Source organism: Coenobita brevimanus, chromosome 73 (genome assembly GCF_032717465.1).
Source record: "Coenobita brevimanus isolate Jiangsu-jjx chromosome 73, ASM3271746v2, whole genome shotgun sequence".
Taxonomy (NCBI): Eukaryota; Metazoa; Arthropoda; class Malacostraca; order Decapoda; family Coenobitidae; genus Coenobita; species Coenobita brevimanus.
The window spans coordinates 19,508,178-19,532,114 of record NC_137026.1 but is presented as its reverse complement, the minus strand read 5'-3'; the positions used below and the strand labels follow the sequence as shown (position 1 = coordinate 19,532,114).

At 38.5% G+C, this 23,937-nt stretch overlaps 1 protein-coding gene across 1 annotated transcript in view; it reads right to left on the bottom strand.

The window, feature by feature from the left end:
* The window catches only part of LOC145407498 (cytochrome P450 CYP12A2-like), a 164,925-nt gene that overhangs the window by 130,951 nt on the left and 10,037 nt on the right, over positions 1-23,937 (bottom strand). Inside the window, exon 3 of the mRNA XM_080278426.1 lies at positions 9,703-9,940. Within this exon, the coding sequence (XP_080134552.1) occupies positions 9,703-9,940 (238 nt within the window). The remainder of the gene's footprint in view (positions 1-9,702; positions 9,941-23,937) is intronic.

Genomic DNA, 23,937 nt, shown 5'->3' with positions numbered 1-23,937 from the left:
ATTTCAGCTCTACTTTTGTATAAAATCCAGTTTACTCTTTTATCACATGTTTTTATGTTTGTAATAAATACATATCTACTTACTTTCATTGGTGTCCCAGACTTATAATACCACAGAAAACGTTAGAGGCTCAGACCACCTACAGAGAACACGGTGCCAGGTGTGACCAAGGCATACCTGTTTAAGGCAATTATGGACCCCGTGGAACGATTTCTTTGTGACTGACCATTGTTTCTGACCAAAAGCGAAAGATTTAGCAAAAAAAATTTGGGTCCAAAAATGGTCGGGATTGGGGGGTACCATTGGTGAGAAAGTGGTCAGGACGGGGCGGGTTAAAGTGTACATTATCTTTCTCTGTTCCGTAACAATATATATATATATATATATATATATATATATATATATATATATATATGTATATATATATCATTCATTCATTGCCGGATGCCATGTATCCCAAACGGGGTGGACAAGGGCTTAGAGTTAATTGTTTTACAGGGAGGGGCACTAATCCTCCACCAACCCCACTTGACACGTAGGGATGCCAACAGCATCTGGTGTTCCCAGGCGGTCACCCATCCAAGTACTAACCAGACCCATCATTGCTTAATATATTGTTACATAGCCTATGATTTCATCATCCTTTGTGTAATTTTAACGCACAGTATGCTGCATGTTTGATCACGAGCGTGTTCTGCCTCAGTCCCCCCCTTCTACCGTTATAGTAGAGTAAGTCGTCCTTTCTGTTATTCAGTGCGGGATTGTCGACCGTTTGTCCCCATCGCTTCATTTGCGCGTCCTTATTACAAGTTGTATCAGGCTCTGCTGGCCCCTATATAATGAGCTCAGTCTCTGCATCATTGCCACTTAGATCTGCTCCTCATTTTGTTCACATCTCTGTCCTCCCCTGTACAGATATTATTATTGTGAGTGCTCAAGAAGTCTCCAACCATCTAGCAGCTGTGTAATTTGAGTATTACTGTTATTGTATTTTTTCTTGTACTGTGTAGCATAAGGTTAATTCTTAGGCCTAGTGAGGTTTTGATTGATGTTGGGTTTTGTGTCAGTCATTTTTGATAGTAGTTTGTATTTGTAATAATTTATCTGGCATTCACTGAGTATTATCTGGTATCTCATTTTATCAGGGCTGACTTAGATAAATTTACTCTTGCTAATTTCGTGTTAATAGAGGCTATTGCAGTTAACCATATATTTAACCTGTTTATTTGCCATTACATTATCCTTATGAGTCCTGAATGTTTTGTTGTTAGTTTGTGCATTAAACTTTAACTTGTAATTTTACCAAACTCTTTGTTTTGAACCTGGAACTTTACGGCACAGTAGTGACTCTTCGTATTCTCACTTAAAGTGTACATTATCTTTCTCTGTTCCGTAACATAAATTTGGCGACCTCGCCAGGATATTCAGGATATTATCATACAGATATTGCTTGATATTTTGTGACTGTTACTTATTCATGATGGCTACTATTACTACACTTGATGAAGCCAAAGATTTTTTGTCAAATGTGCAAACAGTGTGTGATATAGAAAACAGAACAAAGAATGAACTTAAGCTTGTTGCTCAACAATTGGGAATTGCAGTTCACTCTCATCATTCTAAAGATCAAATTGTTGGCATGATTAATAAGAGCTTGTTTAATGTAACTCCTCCAAATGAGCAAACGCAGATTGAATTAGCTAAGTTACAGCTAGCCCTGCAGGAGGCTTGTGCTAAGGAGGCGGAGTCTCGTGTAAAGGAGGCTGAATTTCAAGCACGTGCCAAGGAGGCTGAGTCTCAGGCTAAGGAGGCGGAATCTCAGGTTCGGATTCAGGAGGCACAGATACAGGCACAAATTGAACTTGCCAGGATTCAGGCAGACCATGAGTATCGCATGAAACAAGGTGGAACTGGATCATCTAGCTCTGATGATTTTGATGTGGCTAAAAATGTTAAACTTGTCCCTCCTTTTAATGAATCTGATTTAACAAAGTATTTTCAGTTGTTTGAGAGGGTAGCTACAGGTTTTAATTGGCCTAAGGAGTATTGGCCAGTACTCCTTCAAACTGTTCTCACCGGTAAAGCTCAAGTAACTTATGCATCTTTGCCTCAGGATCAGTCTGATAATTTTGATGTAGTTAAGAGCTTGATTCTTAAGGCCTATGAGCTTCTTCCTGAAGCCTATAGAGTAAAATTTAGGACAACTTACAAGCAAGATAAGCAATCCCATGTTGAGTATGCAAAAATCAAAGAAGATCTGTTAGAGCAGTGGTTAAATTCTAAGAATGTGGATTCTGATTTTGGTAAATTTAAGCAGATGATTTTGCTGGAGGACTTCAAGAGGTGTATTTATAAAGATGTAAGCCTATATCTTGATGAGAAAAGAACAGATAATTTGTCTGATGCTGCAGTTTTAGCTGATGAATATGTTCTCACTCACAAGAGATATTCTAAAGAAAAAGGGAAAGCTGAGAGTAAGTACGTTGCCTCTACTCAGAGTACAGGTAACAGGAAAGAGAATAAGGATGATGTTTCTCAGGAAGTAAATACCAGCTTCACCTCTAGATTTCAGAAAAGTAAATGTACTTATTGTAGTAAGCTTGGTCATACTACGGAGAGATGTTTCAGGAGACAGCGTGATGTGAACAAAAAGGAGTCTTTAAATATTCAGTCAATTGGTCTAGTGTCCACTCTTGAGAGTTCCCAGAATTCTTTAACTGAGTTAACTGAACCTGCTTTGAGGGGTAACTTAAATTCTCATGATGGAGCTCCTCTTTTGAGCAGTAACGTGGGTGACACTCTCAAGAGTTCATGTGCTAATTTCCTGTCTGATGGTTTTGTCAGTCCTCTGGACAGTAATGACAGGAAATCAGTTAAAATATATCGTGATACAGGTGCTTGCCAATCCCTTATGCTGACCAGTGTTCTAGGCTCTAATGTTAATTCCTCTGATGAAACTGTAATCTTACAAGGTGTAGGGAATAATTACTTCTCTGTCCCTCTGTGCAGAGTGAATTTAGAGTCTGGTTTTGTTAATGGTTCCGTTATGGTTGGGTTGGTTGAGACACTCCCAATGTCAGGTGTAACTTTCTTACTTGGAAATGATATTGGTGGAAGTCAAGTGTGTCCAGCTCCTCAGTTGTCTAGTGAGCCAGTGGCTGCGTCCCAGGATTGTGATGTCCCTGATGTGTTCCCTGCATGTGCTGTCACTAGGGCTAAGTCTAAAGTTACTGGTGATTTAGAGGATAATGATGATGATGATGTTATCCTAGCTGACACTTTTCTTGCTAATTTGGACAACTCACCAGATGAGGCAGTACCCCGTAGTGTTGATAATTTGTCTCGTCAAGAGTTGGTTGAGTTGCAGGTTGCTGACCCTGAGTTGAAAGGTCTAGCTAACTCTGCTTACAGTGAAGAAGAGTCAGCCGGTGCTTCTACTTGTTATTATGTAAAGTCAGGAGTACTTATGAGGAAGTGGAGACCCCCAACAGCATCAGCCGACTGTGAATGGGAGGTTGTACATCAAGTTGTCATCCCTCGTGTTTGTAGGCAGGATATCATTAGAGTGGCTCATGATTCCAGTTTGGCAGGACACCTTGGAGTGAGGAAGACTGTGGCACGCATTTTGAAACACTTCTACTGGCCAGGTATCTTCAGGGATGTTTCCTGGTATTGTAAGTCTTGTCACACTTGTCAAGTTGTGGGGAAGTGTAATCAGACCGAAAAGGTTGCACCTCTAGTTCCCATTCCTCCTTTTGAGGCGCCTTTCACCCGTGTGTTGGTGGATATTGTGAGCCCTCTTCCTAAGACTTCTTCAGGATTTTCTTATGTGTTGACCATGATTGACATGGCTACTCGTTATCCTGAAGCCATTCCACTTAGAAACATCTCAGCAAAGAACGTGGTTAAGGAAATGCTGGGGTTCTTCACAAAGTTTGGTCTGCCCAAGGAGGTACAGTCAGACCAGGGAAGTAACTTCATGTCAAATGTTTTCAAGCAGTCTCTGAAAGAGTTGGGCATCACCCAGATCACGTCTTCAGCTTACCATCCCCAGACCCAAGGAGCGTTGGAGAGATATCATCAAACACTCAAATCGATGCTCAAGAAATACTGTTTGGAACATCAGAAAGACTGGGATAAAGGTCTTCCATTCGTTGTGTTTGCTGCAAGAGAATCTCCAAATGAATCACTGGGCTTCTCACCTTTTGAACTACTGTTTGGCCATGAAGTAAGAGGACCCCTTAAGTTACTCAAGGAATGCTGGCTGTCGGAGGAAGATGACGTCAACCTGCTGGAGTATGTGATGAAGTTCAAAGAACGGCTGTCCACTGCTTTACAGCTGGCGAGAGAGAATTTAGGAGCTGCTCAGGAGAAGATGAAGACTTGGTATGATAAGAAGTCCAGGTTACGCCACTTTCAGCCAGGAGATCAGGTTTTGATTCTGCTACCAGTTCATGGGCAACCTCTTCAAGCCAAGTTTAGTGGCCCTTATTTCGTGGAGAAGAAACTCAGTGATGTCAGCTATGTCATCGCCACACCAGATCGTAGAAAGAGCAAGCAACTATGTCACATCAACATGCTAAAGTTATATCACAGGCGGGACGAAAATAATCCAGTCTGCACTGTAGCTGTTCCACCCGAGTCTGCAAGTGAAGCTCTCCCATGCAGTATGAGCCTGAGTGATAGTTTGGGGAAGAATCCTGATATCATGAATGATCTCCAGACTAAGCTTTCTCATCTACCACCCAAGGAAAGGCAGGAGTTTTCGGCATTACTGCAGGAGTACCCACAAGTGTTCCGTGCCACTCCAGGAAGAACTACTGTGTTGATGCATGATGTCGAGGTTGGAGACGCAAAGCCAATTAAATTGCCTCCTTACCGTGTGAACCCAGTGAAAGTTCCTCTCATCCAGAAGGAGCTTGGCTACCTGTTGGACCACAAGATGATTGAGCCCTGTCAGAGCGAGTGGAGTTCTCCTGTCACTCTAGTCCCTAAGCCAGGTGGGTCACAGAGGTTTTGCATTGACTACAGACGTGTTAATCAGATAACCAAAACAGACACTTACCCTCTCCCTCGTGTGGAAGATTGCATAGACAAGATCGGAAAGGCTAGGTACATAAGTAAGTTTGATTTGTTAAAGGGATACTGGCAAGTACCTATGACTGAACGTGCTAGGGAGATCTCATGTTTTGTAACATTAGGAAAGACATTTGCATGTTCCGTAATGCCATGTACAGATTGTTTTAGAGTAATAAGAAATTTCCTTTGTAAATTTCTTTTTTCTTTGTGGGGAGGTGTTACATAGCCTATGATTTCATCATCCTTTGTGTAATTTTAACGCACAGTATGCTGCATGTTTGATCACGAGCGTGTTCTGCCTCAGTCCCCCCCTTCTACCGTTATAGTAGAGTAAGTCGTCCTTTCTGTTATTCAGTGCGGGATTGTCGACCGTTTGTCCCCATCGCTTCATTTGCGCGTCCTTATTACAAGTTGTATCAGGCTCTGCTGGCCCCTATATAATGAGCTCAGTCTCTGCATCATTGCCACTTAGATCTGCTCCTCATTTTGTTCACATCTCTGTCCTCCCCTGTACAGATATTATTATTGTGAGTGCTCAAGAAGTCTCCAACCATCTAGCAGCTGTGTGTAATTTCAGTATTACTGTTATTGTATTTTTTTTTGTACTGTGTAGCATAAGGTTAATTCTTAGGCCTAGTGAGGTTTTGATTGATGTTGGGTTTTGTGTCAGTCATTTTTGATAATAGTTTGTATTTGTAATAATTTATCTGGCATTCACTGAGTATTATCTGGTATCTCATTTTATCAGGGCTGACTTAGATAAATTTACTCTTGCTAATTTCGTGTTAATAGAGGCTATTGCAGTTAACCATATATTTAACCTGTTTATTTGCCATTACATTATCCTTATGAGTCCTGAATGTTTTGTTGTTAGTTTGTGCATTAAACTTTAACTTGTAATTTTACCTAACTCTTTGTTTTGAACCTGGAACTTTACGGCACAGTAGTGACTCTTCGTATTCTCACTTAAAGTGTACATTATCTTTCTCTGTTCCGTAACAATATATATATATATATATATATATATATATATATATATATATATATATATATATATATATATATATATATATATATATATATATGAATTTTTCACTTAAAAATCTAAATTCATCATAAAATGTTACAGACAGTTTGGTTAATTCATCTCCTAGTTGGAATAAAAATGTATTTTCTTGTTGCAGTGGAGTTATTGTTTACTGCCTGGTATCTTAGGCAATATGTAATTACTATATTAAGCATAAATCTGCAAGACATTTATTATCTCTCCTTGTAAACAAAACTCACGAAAAGGAAATCTTATTCTAACTAGATTCACACTGGCAAACCAACGCATTCTCTTAGTGTGTGTGTGTGTGGGAGGGGGTAATTTTGAAGAGAGTTAGATCTTAAATACGGTTAACAGTGAGAACAAAACAAGAGAATAAATGTATGGCGCAATTAGGGAGTATATGGAGATCCCGTAACAGAATATAATGAAAAAAAAAAATAATAATTATATAAGAAAAGTTGGAAAGAATAAAACAGATGATCGAATGATTGTGGTGAGGCATTTGTTTGGCACAAATCTGGTGTGACAGATGGAAAGAGGGCAGACAGAGATTACTTTAGAGAAAAATTAAATGTGGGAAGCAGGAGATATGGATGGGGGTGCAACCGAGTGCTTCAGAAAATGCAGAAACAGCGTTATGGAGTTAGTCTTCAGAATATTCATTGTACTGTACGTTTGTTCAAAGGTTAGGTACTCGAAGACTGGCAGAGTGCATGCTTTGTGCCGTTGTATTAAGACAATGGTGACAAAAAGAAATGTTCATATTTAAGAGGTTTTAAGAAGTTTTTTGAGCATGCTATATAAAGTTTGTGGAAGTGTGGTGATCGGAAGAGAGGTGCCATATACTGAGTATCAGATGAGGGAGAAACATGGAGGTTTAGGGTGTTAAAGGGTGTGTGTAGATCAGGTGTTTGCCTTGAGAAAGCTTTTCTTTCTTTCTTTCTGTGTCTTGTATATTTTCTCATATGTATATGGGGTCGATGTGTTTGACCATTCTTCTCTATAAAGCTTGGTCATTCTTGGTTTTGGCCTGTTTTACAGCAGGATTCCATGCCTGATTCCAACCCGACCTATAACTGGGACCGGCACCAGGTTGAGTTGGCTTCCCCCCCACCCTCCCCCAGTGGCAGGGGGAAGTGCTCTTAGTCAGACTTGAGAAATACAAGTGAGAAATATACAGGAAAGGATACAATGTCAGATGTTTGTTCTGAACCAACAAATCGTTGTCATGGCTACCTGGTCGTCATCACTTTAGCTCTCTTCTCCCAGGCAAATTGAAACATTCTTCACATCAGTTCAATCACTGTCAATACCCCTCTATTACAGGTTCACCACACACACACACACACACACACACACACACACACACACACACACACACACACACACACACACAAACCATTAATCCCTGGTGCTTTCTTCATTTTTACTCCAGTGCCTCAGTCATCTCGGTCCTACTATTACCACCCTCTCTACTTGGGGGTCTTCCTGTCTCAGAAATTTCTTAACCCTTATACTAGCACTGATTCCGTACTCCGCATTTAAGAAATAACTGTATTACTCTCTCCATACGTTCATTTGCCAAGTAGTATAATGCGTATATTTTACTCCTGTATTGCTCGTTTCATCCTCTCTTCTTGACCTTTCAGAACAGCTTCTTCCATTCTCACAGTTCACTCAGGCTCCTTTCAAATGTCTCTCTCTCTCTCTCTCTCTCTCTCTCTCTCTCTCTCTCTCTCTCTCTCTCTCTCTCTCACACACACACACACGCTGATTAGATGATGATGTAGTAGTAGTAGTATTTACAAACCGGCCAAAACCAGAAGTGGCCGAGCTTTATAGCGAAGGATGGTGAAACACATCAACCCCACATACATGTAAGAAAACACACAAGATACTGAAAGAAAAAAGGAAATAAAGCTTTCTCAAGGCAAATACCTGATCTACACACACCCTTTAACACCCTAAACCTCCATGTTTCTCCCTGATCTGATACTCAGAATATGGCACCTCTCTTCCGATCACCACACTTCCACAAACTTTATATAGCATGCTCAAACAACATCCTAAAACCTCTTAAATATGAACATTTCTTTTTGTCACCATTGTCTTAATACAACGGCACAAAGCATGCACTCTGCCAGTCTTCGAGTACCTAACCTTTGAACAAACGTACAGTACAATGAATATTCTGAAGACTGACTCCATAACGCTGTTTCTGCATTTTCTGAAGCACTCGGTTGCACCCCCATCCATATCTCCTGCTTCCCACATTTAACTTTTCTCTAAAGTACGGTAATCTCTATCTGCTTTCTTTCCATCTGTCACACACCGTAACCTCTTTACTGTGCAGATTTGCGCCAAGCAAATGTCTCACCACAACCATTCGATCATCTTTTTGTTTCTTTCCAACTTTTCTTTTCACACACACACACATATATATATATATGTATATATCATCATCATCATCAGCCGTTTTGAGTATCCACTGCAGGACCGGCCTATCCCGACCGAAGTCGGGACAATACAGCCAATGTATCTTTACCAAGTGGCTTAGGCTGTCTGGTAGAGATTGTGTGTAGGGTGAGAAGTGCTTGTAAGTGTAACTGTAGTGTTGGAGTGGCTTTGGATGTGTGTGTAGTCTGAGAACCAAGTGTAATCGGCCCGATGCAAGCCGACTGGGTGCAAGCATACTTTAGAGTAAACGACACTGGTTCAACCACAGCACCTCTTGTGCCCGCCAATGCAGTACGTGGCTGGGTGAACACTCCCAAAGTTTATTACCCTGGCAGGGCGCGAACCCTGCTTCACCCGTGTACGAAACGCACACTCTACCACTGTACCACAGAGGCTCATATATATATATCTATATATATATATATATATATATATATATATATATATATATATATATTTCATTATATTCTGTTATAGCATCTCCATTTGCTTCCTGTTCTAGCTGTTAAGTGTATTTACAATCTTATGCTCTCCAAAATTCCCCGGTATTGTTGTTCCTGTTCAGCTCAGTATTTTCTTACTGCCTTTTCCTTTTTTACTTCTTCCCTTTTTCCTTACAGATTTTTATCTTACAGTGCCTTAGTTCTCCAGTTCTTTGAACTCATTCCTCCATTCAGTATCCTTCCTTATTTTTCTTTAGCACTCCTGGGCATAGTTTCCTTGAACTTTTTCAATTCTTCTTCCACCCCTCTTAATACAGCGTTCCTCACTCTAATCTCCTCTTATGTCTTTCTCTCCTGATCTCTAAGCTCACAGAACTCAATCAAAAGCTCACTTACTTTCGTCACTCTTTTCTCACTTACTTCAATTCCAGCTTCATCCAAAACCACTGAATTTTATAACTGCCTGAACAGAGCTGGGCGGATAACCCTTCTTCTACCCCCCTCGAAAGATTCACATCTAGTATCCTTATCTTAACATGGCTGTGCACCAACACCCAGTTCGCCATTTGCCAGCTGAACACCTACTCCACTCACACATACCTTATACGTACCATCCCATAGTTCTAGCCTACAACCATCACCGCCACAATCACTTGTCAATAAACCACTCACCCGGCCAGTCCAACTCTTCCCTCAAAATAATCGTCGACAGCTTCCTTCCTTAGCTTCTCCAAAGAGGTCATACCGCCCCTCACTGGGTTCTTCATGGTTGCTCGTATCAATACTTCACAGTCTTCAGGTCGGGTTGTCAGCACTGTATTAGGCTGGAATGGGTTGTGTACTCGTAGTATGGGTCCGAAGTTCTGTGTCATTTCGACTAACACCTTATGCAAGTTCTTTGACACAGCATCTGTTGGGAATTTACAACATTATTATTAATTATTTCAGTATAATGATCTTACTTCAGTTATTATTGCTTCTTCCCCCAAATTTGTTCAGCTTACGGTTCTCTTTGCAGACATTCCTAATAAAAGAAAACGAAGCAGATGGCTGAGTAGGCTACTTGAACATAGACGGTTTTTATTGTCTCTAGCAAGATGAGTGAAACACGAATGACACAGAAGAAATGTGTTAGACTTATCTCAACATCTCACGTATTAGCTTTCACAGATTTGCCAAGGCTGATGCACCATATCAGAATATACAAGCATGATGGTGGTCACCTGTCTCGGTTCCTTGTATGGTTAGCCCAGGCATTGTCGCAATGCATGACCACTCCAAAGTAATAAAAAGACGGAGAAACGTCAGAGTACAAAAGACATTATTTATTAACAGAAGACGATCACTGTTCATTATAAATATTAGATTCATGAAACAACACTTTGCAAGTCATCCACGCAGAATTCTGACATTATCCTGTCAATATATTACAAACGGGCACACGATAATGGTTTAGTTGCTACGTTTAGTTCAGTGTGTGTGTGTGTGTGTGTGTGTGTGTGTGTTACCTTTTTTTTTTTTTTTTTATGTGTCCGACTCTGGGCATAGGCTTCACAGCCTGCTCTCAAGGCCCAGTAGTCCTCCTACATACCATACACCTCTCTACATGTCACCACTTCGGCGCTAACACCAACCGTCCATATTGAATACATGCAAGGGCTGTCTCATACAGGACTGGCGTATTGGTACTAGCGGGGGTACTTTTATGACATGTCGGCGGGTCATTTGGTAGATCAGGAAAGTCTGCTTTTATGAAATTCAAATCCTGAAACTGTTCCCTGCCCCAGCAAGGATTCGAACCTGGGCCCATCAGGACAGCAGGGCGCCTCTCTACCGATTCAACCACCGACCTACCTAATTGTTCTTACCTAATTGTATCTTTGCAGGAATGAGTCAAGCTCGTACTGTCCCGTGTCTTAAACCATATTTATCGTACATATCCTTAAATTTGTGAATTGTTTTGGCACACACTATTTCATTCGGTAGTGCATTCCATCGATTAATTGCTCTATTTGGGAAACTAAATTTCTTCACGTCTTTATCACCTCTCTTTTTATGCAGTTTTTTGCAGTGTCCTCTTGCTGATGCTTCCCCATACGTTAAGTAATCATTTATGTCTATTTTCTCATTCCCTGATATGCATTTATATAGCATAATCATGTCACCTCTTTTCCTTCTCTCTTCTGGTGTTGGTAGATTCAGTTAATTTAGTCTTTCTTCGTAGCTTAGATCCCTTAAGCTTGGTAACCATCTTGTAGCGGCCCTTGAACTTTTTCGATCTTGGGTATGTGTTTTTTGAGATGAGGACTCCAGACTACTGATGCATACTCCAGGGTTGGTCTGATGAATGATGTTATTATCTTTCTTAGCATGTCTTCATTTATGTATGTAAACGCTATTCTCATATTGGCAAGCAGTATATACATGTTTCGTACCTTCTCACTGATGTGGTCAGCCGGAGACAGTGTGTTATTGACAATCACACCTAGGTCCTTCTCTCTTTCTGATGTGTGTAGGGTTTTATTTCCTAACTTATAATCCCAATCAGGTCTTTTTCCACTTTTACCAAACTTGATTACATGACACTTGTCCACATTGAATTCCATTTGCCATGTACTACTCCATTCATGAAGTTTATTTAATTCTTCTTGTAGCTCTTTACAAGAGTCTGTGTTAGAAATTTTCCTTTGTATTTTTGCATCATCTGCAAACATATTTAAATAGCTGTCATTTCCAGTGTTACTGTCTATATCATTTATATAAACTCAAAACATGATTGGTGCAAGCATTGAGCCCTGTGGTACTCCACTAGTCACTTCTTTCCATGATGAGTAATTTCCCCTTAGTACTGTTCTCTTTCTTTTCATGAGAAAATCTTGCACCCAACAATACAGTTTGCCTCGAATTCCTCCTTGATGATACAGTTTCCATAAAAGTCTTTGGTGTGGGACTGTGTCAAAAGCTTTCTTGAAATCTAAATAGATACTGTCCACCCATCCTTCTCTTTCCTGTATTGTGTTTGTTACTCTGTCATAATAGCTCAACAGATTAGTAACATGATTTTCCTTTTCTGAAACCAAACTGTCTTTCTGTTATCATACTGTGTTCTTCTAGGTGATTTACCCTAGCTTTTCTTATAAGCTTTTCTAATACCTTGCTTACAACACTGGTTAGTGATACTGGTCGGTAGTTGAGTGGATTTTGTCTATTTCCTTTCTTGAATAAGGGGACAATATTTGCTTTTTTCCAAATATCAGGTAGTTTACCTTGACTCAAGGATTTCTTGAAAATTAAAAATAATGGTTTACTTAACTCCTTTGCACATTCTCGTAATACCCAACATGAAATTTCATCAGGACCACTTTATTTTCCTCTGTCTAATCTACTTAACTCCTCATGTATTACTTTTTCTGCTATTTGTATATCTGTAGTATGTGTGGACATCCGTGTTCCACATAGTCCCTCTCAAAATTTTTTTCTTCTGTAAAAACTAATTGGAAATTCTTATTTAGTGCTTCACAAATATCTTTCTCTTGTGTATAAGTGATTCCCTCGTCCGTAATGGATTGTATTATATCTTTTACTTTGGTTTTGCTTCTGATATAGCTGTAAAACAGCTTTGGTTGATCACTACTTTTATTTATTATATCCTCCTCAAACTGTTTTTGGGCTTCCCTCCTTATTCTTGTATAGTCGTTTCTTGCCCGTTTGTAATTATTATACGCCCCTTCACTATTGTGTCTTCTGTATCTATTCCACAACAAATTTCTTCTTTCTTTTGATTTTTTACATTCTGTATTGAACCATTTCTGTATTTTCTTATCTGCTTCTTTGTGCTGTGGGATGTACTTCTGGACTCCTATTTCATAAAATTCACCGAATTTTTTATATACAGCATTTAAATCTTGTCCTCTAAGCTCATTTTCCCAATCAACTTCTAAGAAATGCTTCTTTAAGTCTTGATAATTTCCCTTTTTATAGTTTAGGCTCTTTTTGTAACTGTCATTGCTGTTTACTATGTCATATGCTATCCTGAAGTTATAATTTAGTACTGCATGATCGCTTTTGCCGAGTGGAGGGTGATATATTAAACTGTCAATATCATTTTCTTGCCTAGTAAATATTAGATCTAACACTGAATGTACATCAAGTCCTCTTTTTCTGGTGGTTTCCCTCACATGTTGCGTTAGGAAAAACTCTTGTACGAGATCCAGGAGCTTTTGGTCCCAACAGCTTTCTTGGCTATTTATATCTAGAGTATTTCAATTTATATTTGTATTGAAATCCCCAGTTAGTATAATTCTTTCCGATTTCTCTTCCATTTTATGTAGTAATGATCTTATACTCTGAATTGTACTCTCTGCCAGGTCCTTATATTCGTCTCTTTCCCATGTGTTTGATCTGGGTGGCATGTACAAATTGGCTACAATTACTTTACCTTCAGATGTGTTGATCTCTACTGGGGGAGGCGGTGGCTCAATCGGTAGAGAGGTGGCCTGCAGTACTTACGGACCCAGGTTCGAATCCCGGCTGGGGCAGGGAACAGTTTAAGGATTTGAATTTCATTAAATCAGGCTTTACTGATCTACCAGAAGACCCGCCGACATGTCGTAAAAATACCCCCGCTAATACCAATACACCAGTCCTGTATGAGACAGCCCTAGCATGTATTCAATATGGACGGTGGGTGTTAGCGCCGAAGTGGTGACATGTAGAGGTGTATGGTATGTAGGAGGACTGCTGGGCCTTGATAGCAGGCTGTGAAGCCTATGCCCAGAGTCGGACACATAAAAAAAAAAGAAAAAAAAAATCAGTTCTACTTGTGATGGTATATCTAGTTTTATTTCCTTGACTTTTAGATTTTTCTTAGTTAATATTATAATTCCTCCTTCTTTTTTAAAATTTCTGTCTCTTCTCCATATATTGTATTCCTTTAAGTTTAGTATGTCATTGGATATCCTTGGTGTTAATTTTGTTTCAGTTAGGCATATTATTTGTGGTTCATTTTCTCTGACATAATCATTCATCTCTAGTAATTTAGATACCATTCCATCCACATTTGAGTACATCAACTTTATCATCTTGTTTATATACTTGTCATGACATGGTTCTACTACCTTCCTCCCTTTTCTTCCATCCTGTTTGTGTACCACTTTCGTACCTGCAATCCTATTACTTTGTAAAAAAATTTCTTCTCCTCTTCTGATCTTCCCTCATTTTTTGTTTTTGCTTCCTCCCTTTTCTCTTTCAGTAATTCCAGTTCCTCTTGTGTTAGGCATCTTTTTATCCATACATTTTTGAACTCCTCTTTTTCCATAAGATTCTTTGCATTTTTTAGTATCTCTTCCACAGTGTTTGCACTCTGGAAAGTCACCTTTAGAGGTCTTGTCTTGCTTTTCTCGTATTTCCCTAACCTTTTGTGATCCTCTATGTCTTTACTACAGATTTCCTCTGATACTTCTTTCAGTAAGCTCATTACATTTGCCATCTCCTTTTTGTCTCTTGTGATCTTGTTTTTTATTTCTTCCTCTTCTATACCAGTGATTACTATAGATTTGTTTATCTCTACTGAATCCCTGATTAACTTTGGATTGTTTTGGATTATTCTTTTCACTTCCTTTTTTATGCTTTTTTCCTCCACCCTTGTTTCTAAGTCTTTCTTTACTTTCACCATTTCAGCATACGTGGTTTCTACATCATTTTTGTAGCTTTGCACAGCTTCATTCACCTGTGTTATCTTCTCCTCAATATCACTGCTCTGGTCCATAAGACTGCTTGCTTGCCTAATGGTCTCTGTGTCATTTTTGAACTCTTCTATAACACTCTCGTGATTGACTACTGTAATTGCCATTTCACTCACTTTCTTCCTAAGCGTACTCAATTCCACTATTAGTTCACTGTTGGTTGTGTCTTTCTTATTGGCCTCCCTTCCTAGTTTTTCTATCTCTTCCTTTTGCAAGTGCATTTGCTTCTTTATTTCATCAATTACATTTTTGAAAGCCATTTCTAGTTTGTGTACACGTTCAACCAGTCTATTGTGAGTCTCCACTTCAACCAGTTCTTGGTACAAATCATCATTTTGCTTTTTACTTTTATCCCTTTTCTTTTCCACATTTGTTTTACTAAAGTATGTATCCATTTTGCAATACTAAAATTACAGAGTATGTACTTAAAGAGTATGTACACTTTCCCCGTGTTGCTGTAGTCTAAACAAACCCAGCTGACTCAGCGCATTTTTAACTCTTGGTTCTTCTTTCTTTGTTTGAACAAGTCTCGTTTAAACTTATTATTTTTTTCCTTTTAATAATGAAAAATCATTTAGTCTAACCTGGTACAGAGCTTGACTCATACAAAGATACTAATTTAGGTAATGCCACTGGCCGTGTTGTTTCGGTACGGAGCGCCGATGTCGCACGTCTGCCTTGGATGACTCCCTGTGTGTGTGTGTGTGTGTGTGTGTGTACAGCATACTGTAACTCAAATAGTTTTCGTCAGAGTTGGATCAAACTTAGCTGAACCGTTCAGGGTCAACCATAAATTAAGAGAAATGTTTGCGAGAACAATATGTCAAAGGTCATCGTCACAGAGCTAGAGTACTGTAACTAAAGGAGTTTTATTTCAGTTATAAGTCAAACTTGGTGAATGGATTGGAAGTCAGACAAGGATGAAATTATTCGGCTCTGAGGGGCATTGATCAAAGGTCAAGGTCAAATGTTCAGCCCAATTACTCAGTTTGGATTCGATCTGGACAAAATCTGTAAGAGCACTGAGGGTTAGGCAAGGATAATAAGACTTGATTTTGAGAAGAATAGATTAAAGGTCAAGGCCACAGGGCAAGATCAAACTTAGTGATGCAGGCTAACCATAGACGAATTATTTCGACTTCAAGAATGAATCTGTTGGAGGTAAAATTCACACGTTAAAGTGAAATGTTCAACTTTTAGAAATATATATATATATTTTTTCCTCCGTTTCCAAGGCCCATCAATCTTCCTGCGTTACACACCTTTCACATGTCGCCAGCCACTTCGGCTCTAACACCCAGTGTATAAATTAAATAATGCTAGGTCTGCCTCTTTCCATATAAGTGCATTAATACTCACGGGGTATTCTTGTGACATGTCGAGGGGGATGGGTCTTCCAGTAGAGAAATAAAGTCTTTTTCAACGAAAATCAAACTATAAACTGCTCCTGGACCAAGTCGCGGATCAAGCCTATGTCCACTGGGACAACAGACCACCCCTCTAATCGCTCTGCTAGCACATTTTTTTTTTTTTTTTTTTCCTTTTTATTGGAGGGGGAGGGGAGATCTAGAAGGCCTGCATTCCAAGACCGTTCGAGATAGAGACTTGAAATTTTCGGAAGTAATGTATTTTGGTTGCAGGCTTCTTTGGCACATTTTGTTTTTCCCATCACTAGCTCCGCACCAGTGCCCGCTATGCTATTTCTTCAATTTTTGCTCTCCTGCACAGCAAAAACTAATGAATCGAATGCTTTGCAAATGTTCCAGTATGTAATCGTCAACACATAGCAGTGCACCTGGGTATTATTACCTCGCCCGGACAGAGTCCGACAAAGTATTGTTTGTGGTTGGGTTTGTTTGTTTGTTTGTTAGCAACATTACGGAAAAGCGTCCAAATGAATTTACATGAAACTTTCAGGATACGTGGACACTAGTCCCAAAAGAAAGTTATTAAATTTTGGAGGTAATCAAATGACCTGAAAGGTCAAAATCAAGGTCCCGGATTTTCAGAAGGCTATAACTTGAATACGGTCGAAGATAGATATATTTTCTGTTCTGAAGAAACAAGAACTCGTAATATGGGCTTTCATTTGGCACCTAGATCTTTGACCTTGAATGACCTTGAAAGGTCAAACTCAAGGTTATGGGTATTTCAAGGGGCTATAACTCGAAACTGATTGAAGATATATTTATTATTATCAACATACAGAAAATCCCATATGGGTTTTTAATTGGTGCCTTGACCTTTGACTATAAGTGACCTTGAAAGGTCAAACTCAAGGTCACAGATATTTAGGGGACTATAACTCGAAACTCGTTGAAGATAGAAATATTTACTACTACCAAGATATAGGAAGTCTCATATCGACTTTCATTTGGCAGCATGACCTTTCACTTTGAGTGACTTTGAAAGGCCAAATGCAAGATCACGGATTTTCAGAGGGCATAACTTGAAAACATTTGCGCCATTACTGTGCATTGACACCAAATAGCAGAAACGAGTCAATATTTAACAGCAACAAAATAACTGCTGTCGTCAAGGTTTGTTGTACCGGTACCTGGCACCATTTGTTGATACTGAGATCCAACAAATACTTTTTGAGATACTGAGGAAAACCAAAATGCCTGGCTCGTGTCTGAAAGTGCTAAATTGTAAAGTATTTGGTAGATTTTGACCAAACTCGGTGGAAAAGTAGTGGGTCATAAGTGAACATGATTTGCATAGTATGAATGACCTTGATCTCAAGGTCACACGTCAATATTTGTAAAAAATTTTGAGTCTTACCAAGAGTCCCTTAATATTAGGTCTACAAAGATAAAAGTATTTTCATCTGGAAGGTTGAGTTCTCTGAATATTGCTTCAGCAATTCTGAGAATTCTAGTTATTATTATCATTATTATTATTATTATTATTATGATGATGATGATGATGATGATGATAATGCTGCTGCTGCTGCTGATGATGATGATGGTGATGATGATGATGATGATGATGATGGTGATGATAATGCTGCTGCTGCTGCTGCTGATGATGATGATGATGGTGATGATGATGATGATGATTATTATTATGATGATGATGATGATCATTATTATTATTATTATTATTATTATTATTATTACTGTTGTCTTTATTATTATTATTATTATCATAACTTGCTTCAAGGCCGCCGATGGTGGCCTCCGCTCGATGTCAAGCCACGACCTATCTTCAGTCAGAAATGAGTCATAACTCAGGAACCGGTGGCCCGATTGGACTGGAAATTGTTTTATTCTTCAAGTTAGAACATTTTATCGGTGCCTTGCTGAAACAAAAATATGCGCTACACGCGCCATTTTTGCTGTTGCGATGACAAATAAACAGAAATTGGATCATTATAATATATATTATATTTCTCTCTACAACTGCATTCCCAATAGCAAAAATCGGGTATTATTTTGCTCGGCGCGGCTTGCATGCATGTACGAGTATGTGTACATGCGCGCGCGCGTGCGTGCGTGTGTGTGTGTGTGTGTGTGTGTGTGTGTGTGTGTGTGTGTGTGTGTGTGTGTTCTTACACAATTGTTCTTACCTAATTGTATCTTTACAGGAATGAGTCAAGCTCGTACTGTCCCGTGTCTTAAACCATATTTATCGTACATATCCTTAAATTTGTGAATTGTTTTGGCACACACTATTTCATTCGGTAGTGCATTCCATTAATCAATTGCTCTGTTTGGGAAACTGAATTTCCTTACGTCTTTATCACCTCTCTTCTTATACAATTTTTAGCAGTGTCCTCTTGCTGATGCTTCTCCATATGTTAAGTAATCATTTATGTCTATTTTCTCCTTTCCTGATATGCATTTATATAGCATTATCATGTCACCACTTTTCCTTCTTTCCTGTAGTGTTGGTAGATTCAGTTTAATTAGTCTTTCTTCATAGCTTAGGTCTCTTAAGCTTGGTATCCATCTTGTAGCGGCCCTTCGAACTTTTTCAATCTTGTCTATGTGCTTTTTGAGATGAGGACTCCAGACTACTGATGCATATTCCAAGGTTGGTCTAATGAATCATGTTATTATCCTTCTTAGCATGTCTTCATTTATGTATGTGAATGCTATTCTCATATTTGCAAGCAGTGTATACATGTTCCGTACCTTCTCGCTCATGTGGTCAGCCGGAGATAGTCTGTTATTGATAATCACACCTAGGTCTTTCTCTCTTTCTAATGTGTATAGGGTTTTATTTCCTAACTTATAATCCCAATCAGGTCTTTTTCCACTTTTACCAAACTTGATTACATGACACTTGTTCACATTGAATTCCATTTGCCATGTACTACTCCATTCATGAAGTTTATTTAATTCTTCTTGTAGCTCTTTACAAGAGTCTGTGTTAGTAATTCTCCTTTGTATTTTTGCATCATCTGCAAACATACTCAGATAGCTCTCATTTCCAGTGTTACTGTTTATATCATTTATATACACTAAAAACATGATTGGTGCCAGCACTGAACCCTGTGGTACTCCACTAGTCACTTCTTTCCATGATGAGTAGTTTCCTCTTAGTACTGTTCTCATTTCTCTTTTTATGAGAAAGTCTTGCATCCAACAAAACAGTTTGCCTCGAATTCCTCCTTGATGGTACAGTTTCCATAAAAGTCTTTGGTGTGGTACTGTGTCAAAAGCTTTCTTGAAATCTAAATAGATACTGTCCACCCATCCTTCCCTTTCCTGTATTGTGTTTGTTACTCTGTCATAGTAGCTCAACAGATTAGTAACACATGATTTTCCTTTTCTGAAACCAAACTCTCTTTCTTTTATCATACTGTGTTCTTCTAGATGATTTACCCAAGGTTTTCTTATAAGTTTTTCTAATACCTTGCTTACAACACTGGTCAGTGATACTGGTCGGTAGTTGAGTGGATTTTGTCTATTTCCTTTCTTGAATAAGGGGACAATATTTGCTTTTTTCCAAATATCAGGTAGTTTACCTTGACTCAAGGATTTCTTGAAAATTAAAAATAATGGTTTACATAACTCCTTTGCACATTCTCGTAATACCCAACATGAAATTTCATCAGGACCATTTGCTTTTCCTCTGTCTAATCTACTTAACTCCTCCTGTATTACTTTTTCTGCCATTTGTAAATCTGGTAGTATGTGTGGACATGCGTGTTCCACATAGTCCCTCTCAAAATTTTTTTCTTCTGTAAAAACTAATTGGAAATTCTTATTTAGTGCTTCACAAATATCTTTATCTTGTGTATAAGTGATTCCCTCATCCGTAATGGATTGTATTATATCTTTTACTTTGGTTTTGCTTCTGATATAGCTATAAAACAGCTTTGGTTGATCACTACTTTTATTTATTATATCCTCCTGAAACTGTTTTTGGGCTTCCCTCCTTATTCTTGTATAGTCGTTTCTTGCCTGTTTGTAATTATTATACGCCCCTTCACTATTGTGTCTTCTGTATCTATTCCACAACAAATCTCTTCTTTCTTTTGATTTTTTACATTCTGTATTGAACCATTTCTGTATTTTCTTATCTGCTTCTTTGTGCTGTGGGATGTACTTCTGGACTCCTATTTCATAAAATTCACAAAATAATTTTATATACAGCATTTAAATCTTGTCCTCTAAGCTCATTTTCCCAATCAACTTCTAAGAAATACTTCTTTAGGTCTTGATAATTTCTCTTTTTATAGTTTAGGCTCTTTTTGTAACTATCATTGCTGTTTACTATGTCATATGCTATCCTGAAGTTATAATTTAGCACTGCATGATCGCTTTTGCCGAGTGGAGGGTGATATATTAAACTGTCAATATCATTTTCTTGCCTTGTAAGTATTAGATCTAGCACTAAAGGTACATCAAGTCCTCTTTTTCTGGTGGTTTCCCTCACATGTTGCGTTAAGAAAAACTCTTGTACGAGCTCCAGGAGCTTTCTGTCCCAACAGCTTTCTTGGCTATTTATATCTAGAGTATTCCAATTTATATTTGTATTGAAGTCCCCAGTTAGTATAATTCTTTCCGATTTCTCTTCCATTTTATGTAGCAATGATCTTACACTCTGAATTGTACTCTCTGCCAGGTCTTCATATTCGTCTCTTTCCCATGTGTTTGATGTAGGTGGCATGTACAAATTGGCTACAATTACTTTACCTTCAGATGTGTCGATCTCTACTGCAATCAGTTCTACTTGTGATGGTATATCTAGTTTTATTTCCTTGACTTTTAGATTTTTCCTAGTTAATATTATAATTCCTCCTCCTTTTTTTAAATATCTGTCTCTTCTCCATATATTGTATTCCTCTAAGTTTAATATATCATTTGATATCCTTGGTATTAATTTTGTTTCAGTTAGGCATATTATTTGTGGTTCATTTTCTCTGACATAATCATTCATCTCTAGTACTTTAGATACCATTCAATCCACATTTGAGTACATCAACTTTATCATCTTGTTTATATACTTGTCATGACATGGTTCTACTACCTTCCTCCTTTTTCTTCCATCCTGTTTGTGTACCACTTTCGTACCTGCAATCCTATTACTTTGTAAAAAAAAATTCTTCTTCTCCTCTTCTGATCTTCTCTCATTTTTTGTTTTTGCTTCCTCCCTTTTCTCTTTCAGTAATTCCAGTTCCTCTTGTGTTAGGCATCTTTTTATCCATACATTTTTGAACTCCTCTTTTTCCATAAGATTCTTTGCATTGTTTAGTATCTCTTCCACAGTGTTTACACTCTGGAAAGTCGCCTTTAGAGGTCTTGTCTTGCTTCTCTCGTATTTCCCTAACCTTTTGTGTTCCTCTATGTCTTTACTACAGATTTCCTCTGATACTTCTTTCAGTAAGCTCATTACATTTGCTATCTCCTTTTTGTCTCTTGCGATCTTGTTTTTAACGTCTTCCTCTTCTATACCAGTGATTACTATTGATTTGTTTATCTCTACTGAATCTCTGACTAACTTTGGATTGTTTTGGATTATTCTTTTCACCTCCTTTTTAATACTTTTTTCCTCCACCCTTGTTTCTAAGTTTTTCTTTACTTTCACCATTTCAGCATACGTGGTTTCCACATCATTTTTGTAGCTTTGCACAGCTTCATTCACTTGTGTTATCTTCTCCTCAATATCACTGCTCTGGTCAATAAGACTGCTAACTTGCCTAATTGTTTCTGTGTCATTTTTGAACTCTTCCATAACACTCTCGTGATTGACTACTGTACTTGCCATTTCACTCATTTTCTTCCTGAGTGTACTCAACTCCACGGTTAGTTCACTGATGGTTGTGTCTTTCTTATTGGCCTCCCTTCCTAGTTTTTCTATCTCTTCCTTTTGCAAGTGCATCTGCTTCTTTATTTCATCAATTTCATTTTTGAAAGCCATTTCTAGTTTGTTTACACGTTCAACCAATCTATTCTGGGTCTCTACTTCAACCAGTTCTTGGTAGAAACCATCATTTTGCTTTTTACCTTTATCCCTTTTCTTTTCCAAATTTGTTTTACTGAAGTATGTATCCATTTTGCAATACTTAAAGTGCAAAGCATGTAATTACAATCTCCGTGTTGTTGTAGTCTAAACTAACCTCAGAGACGACTCAGCATATTCTTTCGTCTTGGTTCTATTTCCTGTTTTTACAAGTTTTGTTTAAACTTATTTTTTTTTCTTTTTTTATAATGGACAATTATTTAGTCTAACCTGGTACTGAGCTTGACTCATACAAAGATACTATTTAGGTAATGCCACTGGCCGTGATGATTTGGTACGGAGAGCCGGTGTCACACGTCCGCCTAGATTGAATCCCTCCGTGTGTGTGTGTGTGTGTGTGTGTGTGTGTGTGTGTGTGTGGGTGGGTGTGGGTGTGGGTGGGTGGGTGGGTGTGTGGGTGTGGGTGTGGGTGTGTGGGTGTGGAAGTTCTTACCTAATTGTTCTTACCTAATTGTATCTTTACAGGAATGAGTCAAACTCGTACTGTCCCGTGTCTTAAACCATATTTATCGGACATATCCTTAAATTTGTGAATTTTTTGGCACACACTATTTCATTCGGTAGTGCATTCCATTGATCAATTGCTCTGTTTGGGAAACTGAATTTCCTTACGTCTTTATCACCTCTCTTCTTATGCAGTTTTTTGCAGTGTCCTCTTGCTGATGCTTTTCCATATGTTAAGTAATCATTTATGTCTATTTTCTCCTTCCCTGATATGCACTTATATAGCATTATCATGTCACCTCTTTTCCTTCTCTCCTGTAGTGTTGGTAGATTCAGTTTATTTAGTCTTTCTTCGTAGCTTAGGTCCCTTAAGTTTGGTATCCATCTTGTAGCGGCCCTTTGAACTTTTTCAATCTTGTCTATATGCTTTTTGAGATGAGGACTCCAGACTACTGATGCATATTCCAGGGTTGGTCTAATGAATGATGTTATTATCCTTCTTAGCATGTCTTCATTTATGTATGTGAATCCCCTTCTCATATTTGCAAGCAGTGTATACATGTTCCGTACCTTCTCGCTGATGTGGTCGGCCGGAGATAGTCTGTTATTGATAATCACACCTAGGTCTATCTCTCTTTCTGATGTGTATAGGGTTTTATTTCCTAACTTATAATCCCAATCAGGTCTTTTTCCACTTTTACCAAACTTGATTACATGACACTTGTCCACATTGAATTCTATTTGCCATGTACTACTCCATTCATGAAGTTTATTTAATTCTTCTTGTAGCTCTTTACAAGAGTCTGTGTTAGTAATTCTCCTTTGTATTTTTGCATCATCTGCAAACATATTCAGATAGCTTTCATTTCCAGTGTTACTGTTTATATCATTTATATACACTAAAAACATGATTGGTGCCAGCACTGAATCCTGTGGCACTCCACTAGTCACTTCTTTCCATGATGAGTAGTTTCCTCTTAGTACTGTCCTCATTTCTCTTTTTATGAGAAAGTCTTGCATCCAACAAAACAGTTTGCCTCGAATTCCTCCTTGATGGTACAGTTTCCATAAAAGTCTTTGGTGTGGTACTGTGTCAAAAGCTTTCTTGAAATCTAAATAGATACTGTCCACCCATCCTTCCCTTTCCTGTATTGTGTTTGTTACTCTGTCATAGTAGCTCAACAGATTAGTAACACATGATTTTCCTTTTCTGAAACCAAACTGTCTTTCTGTTATCATACTG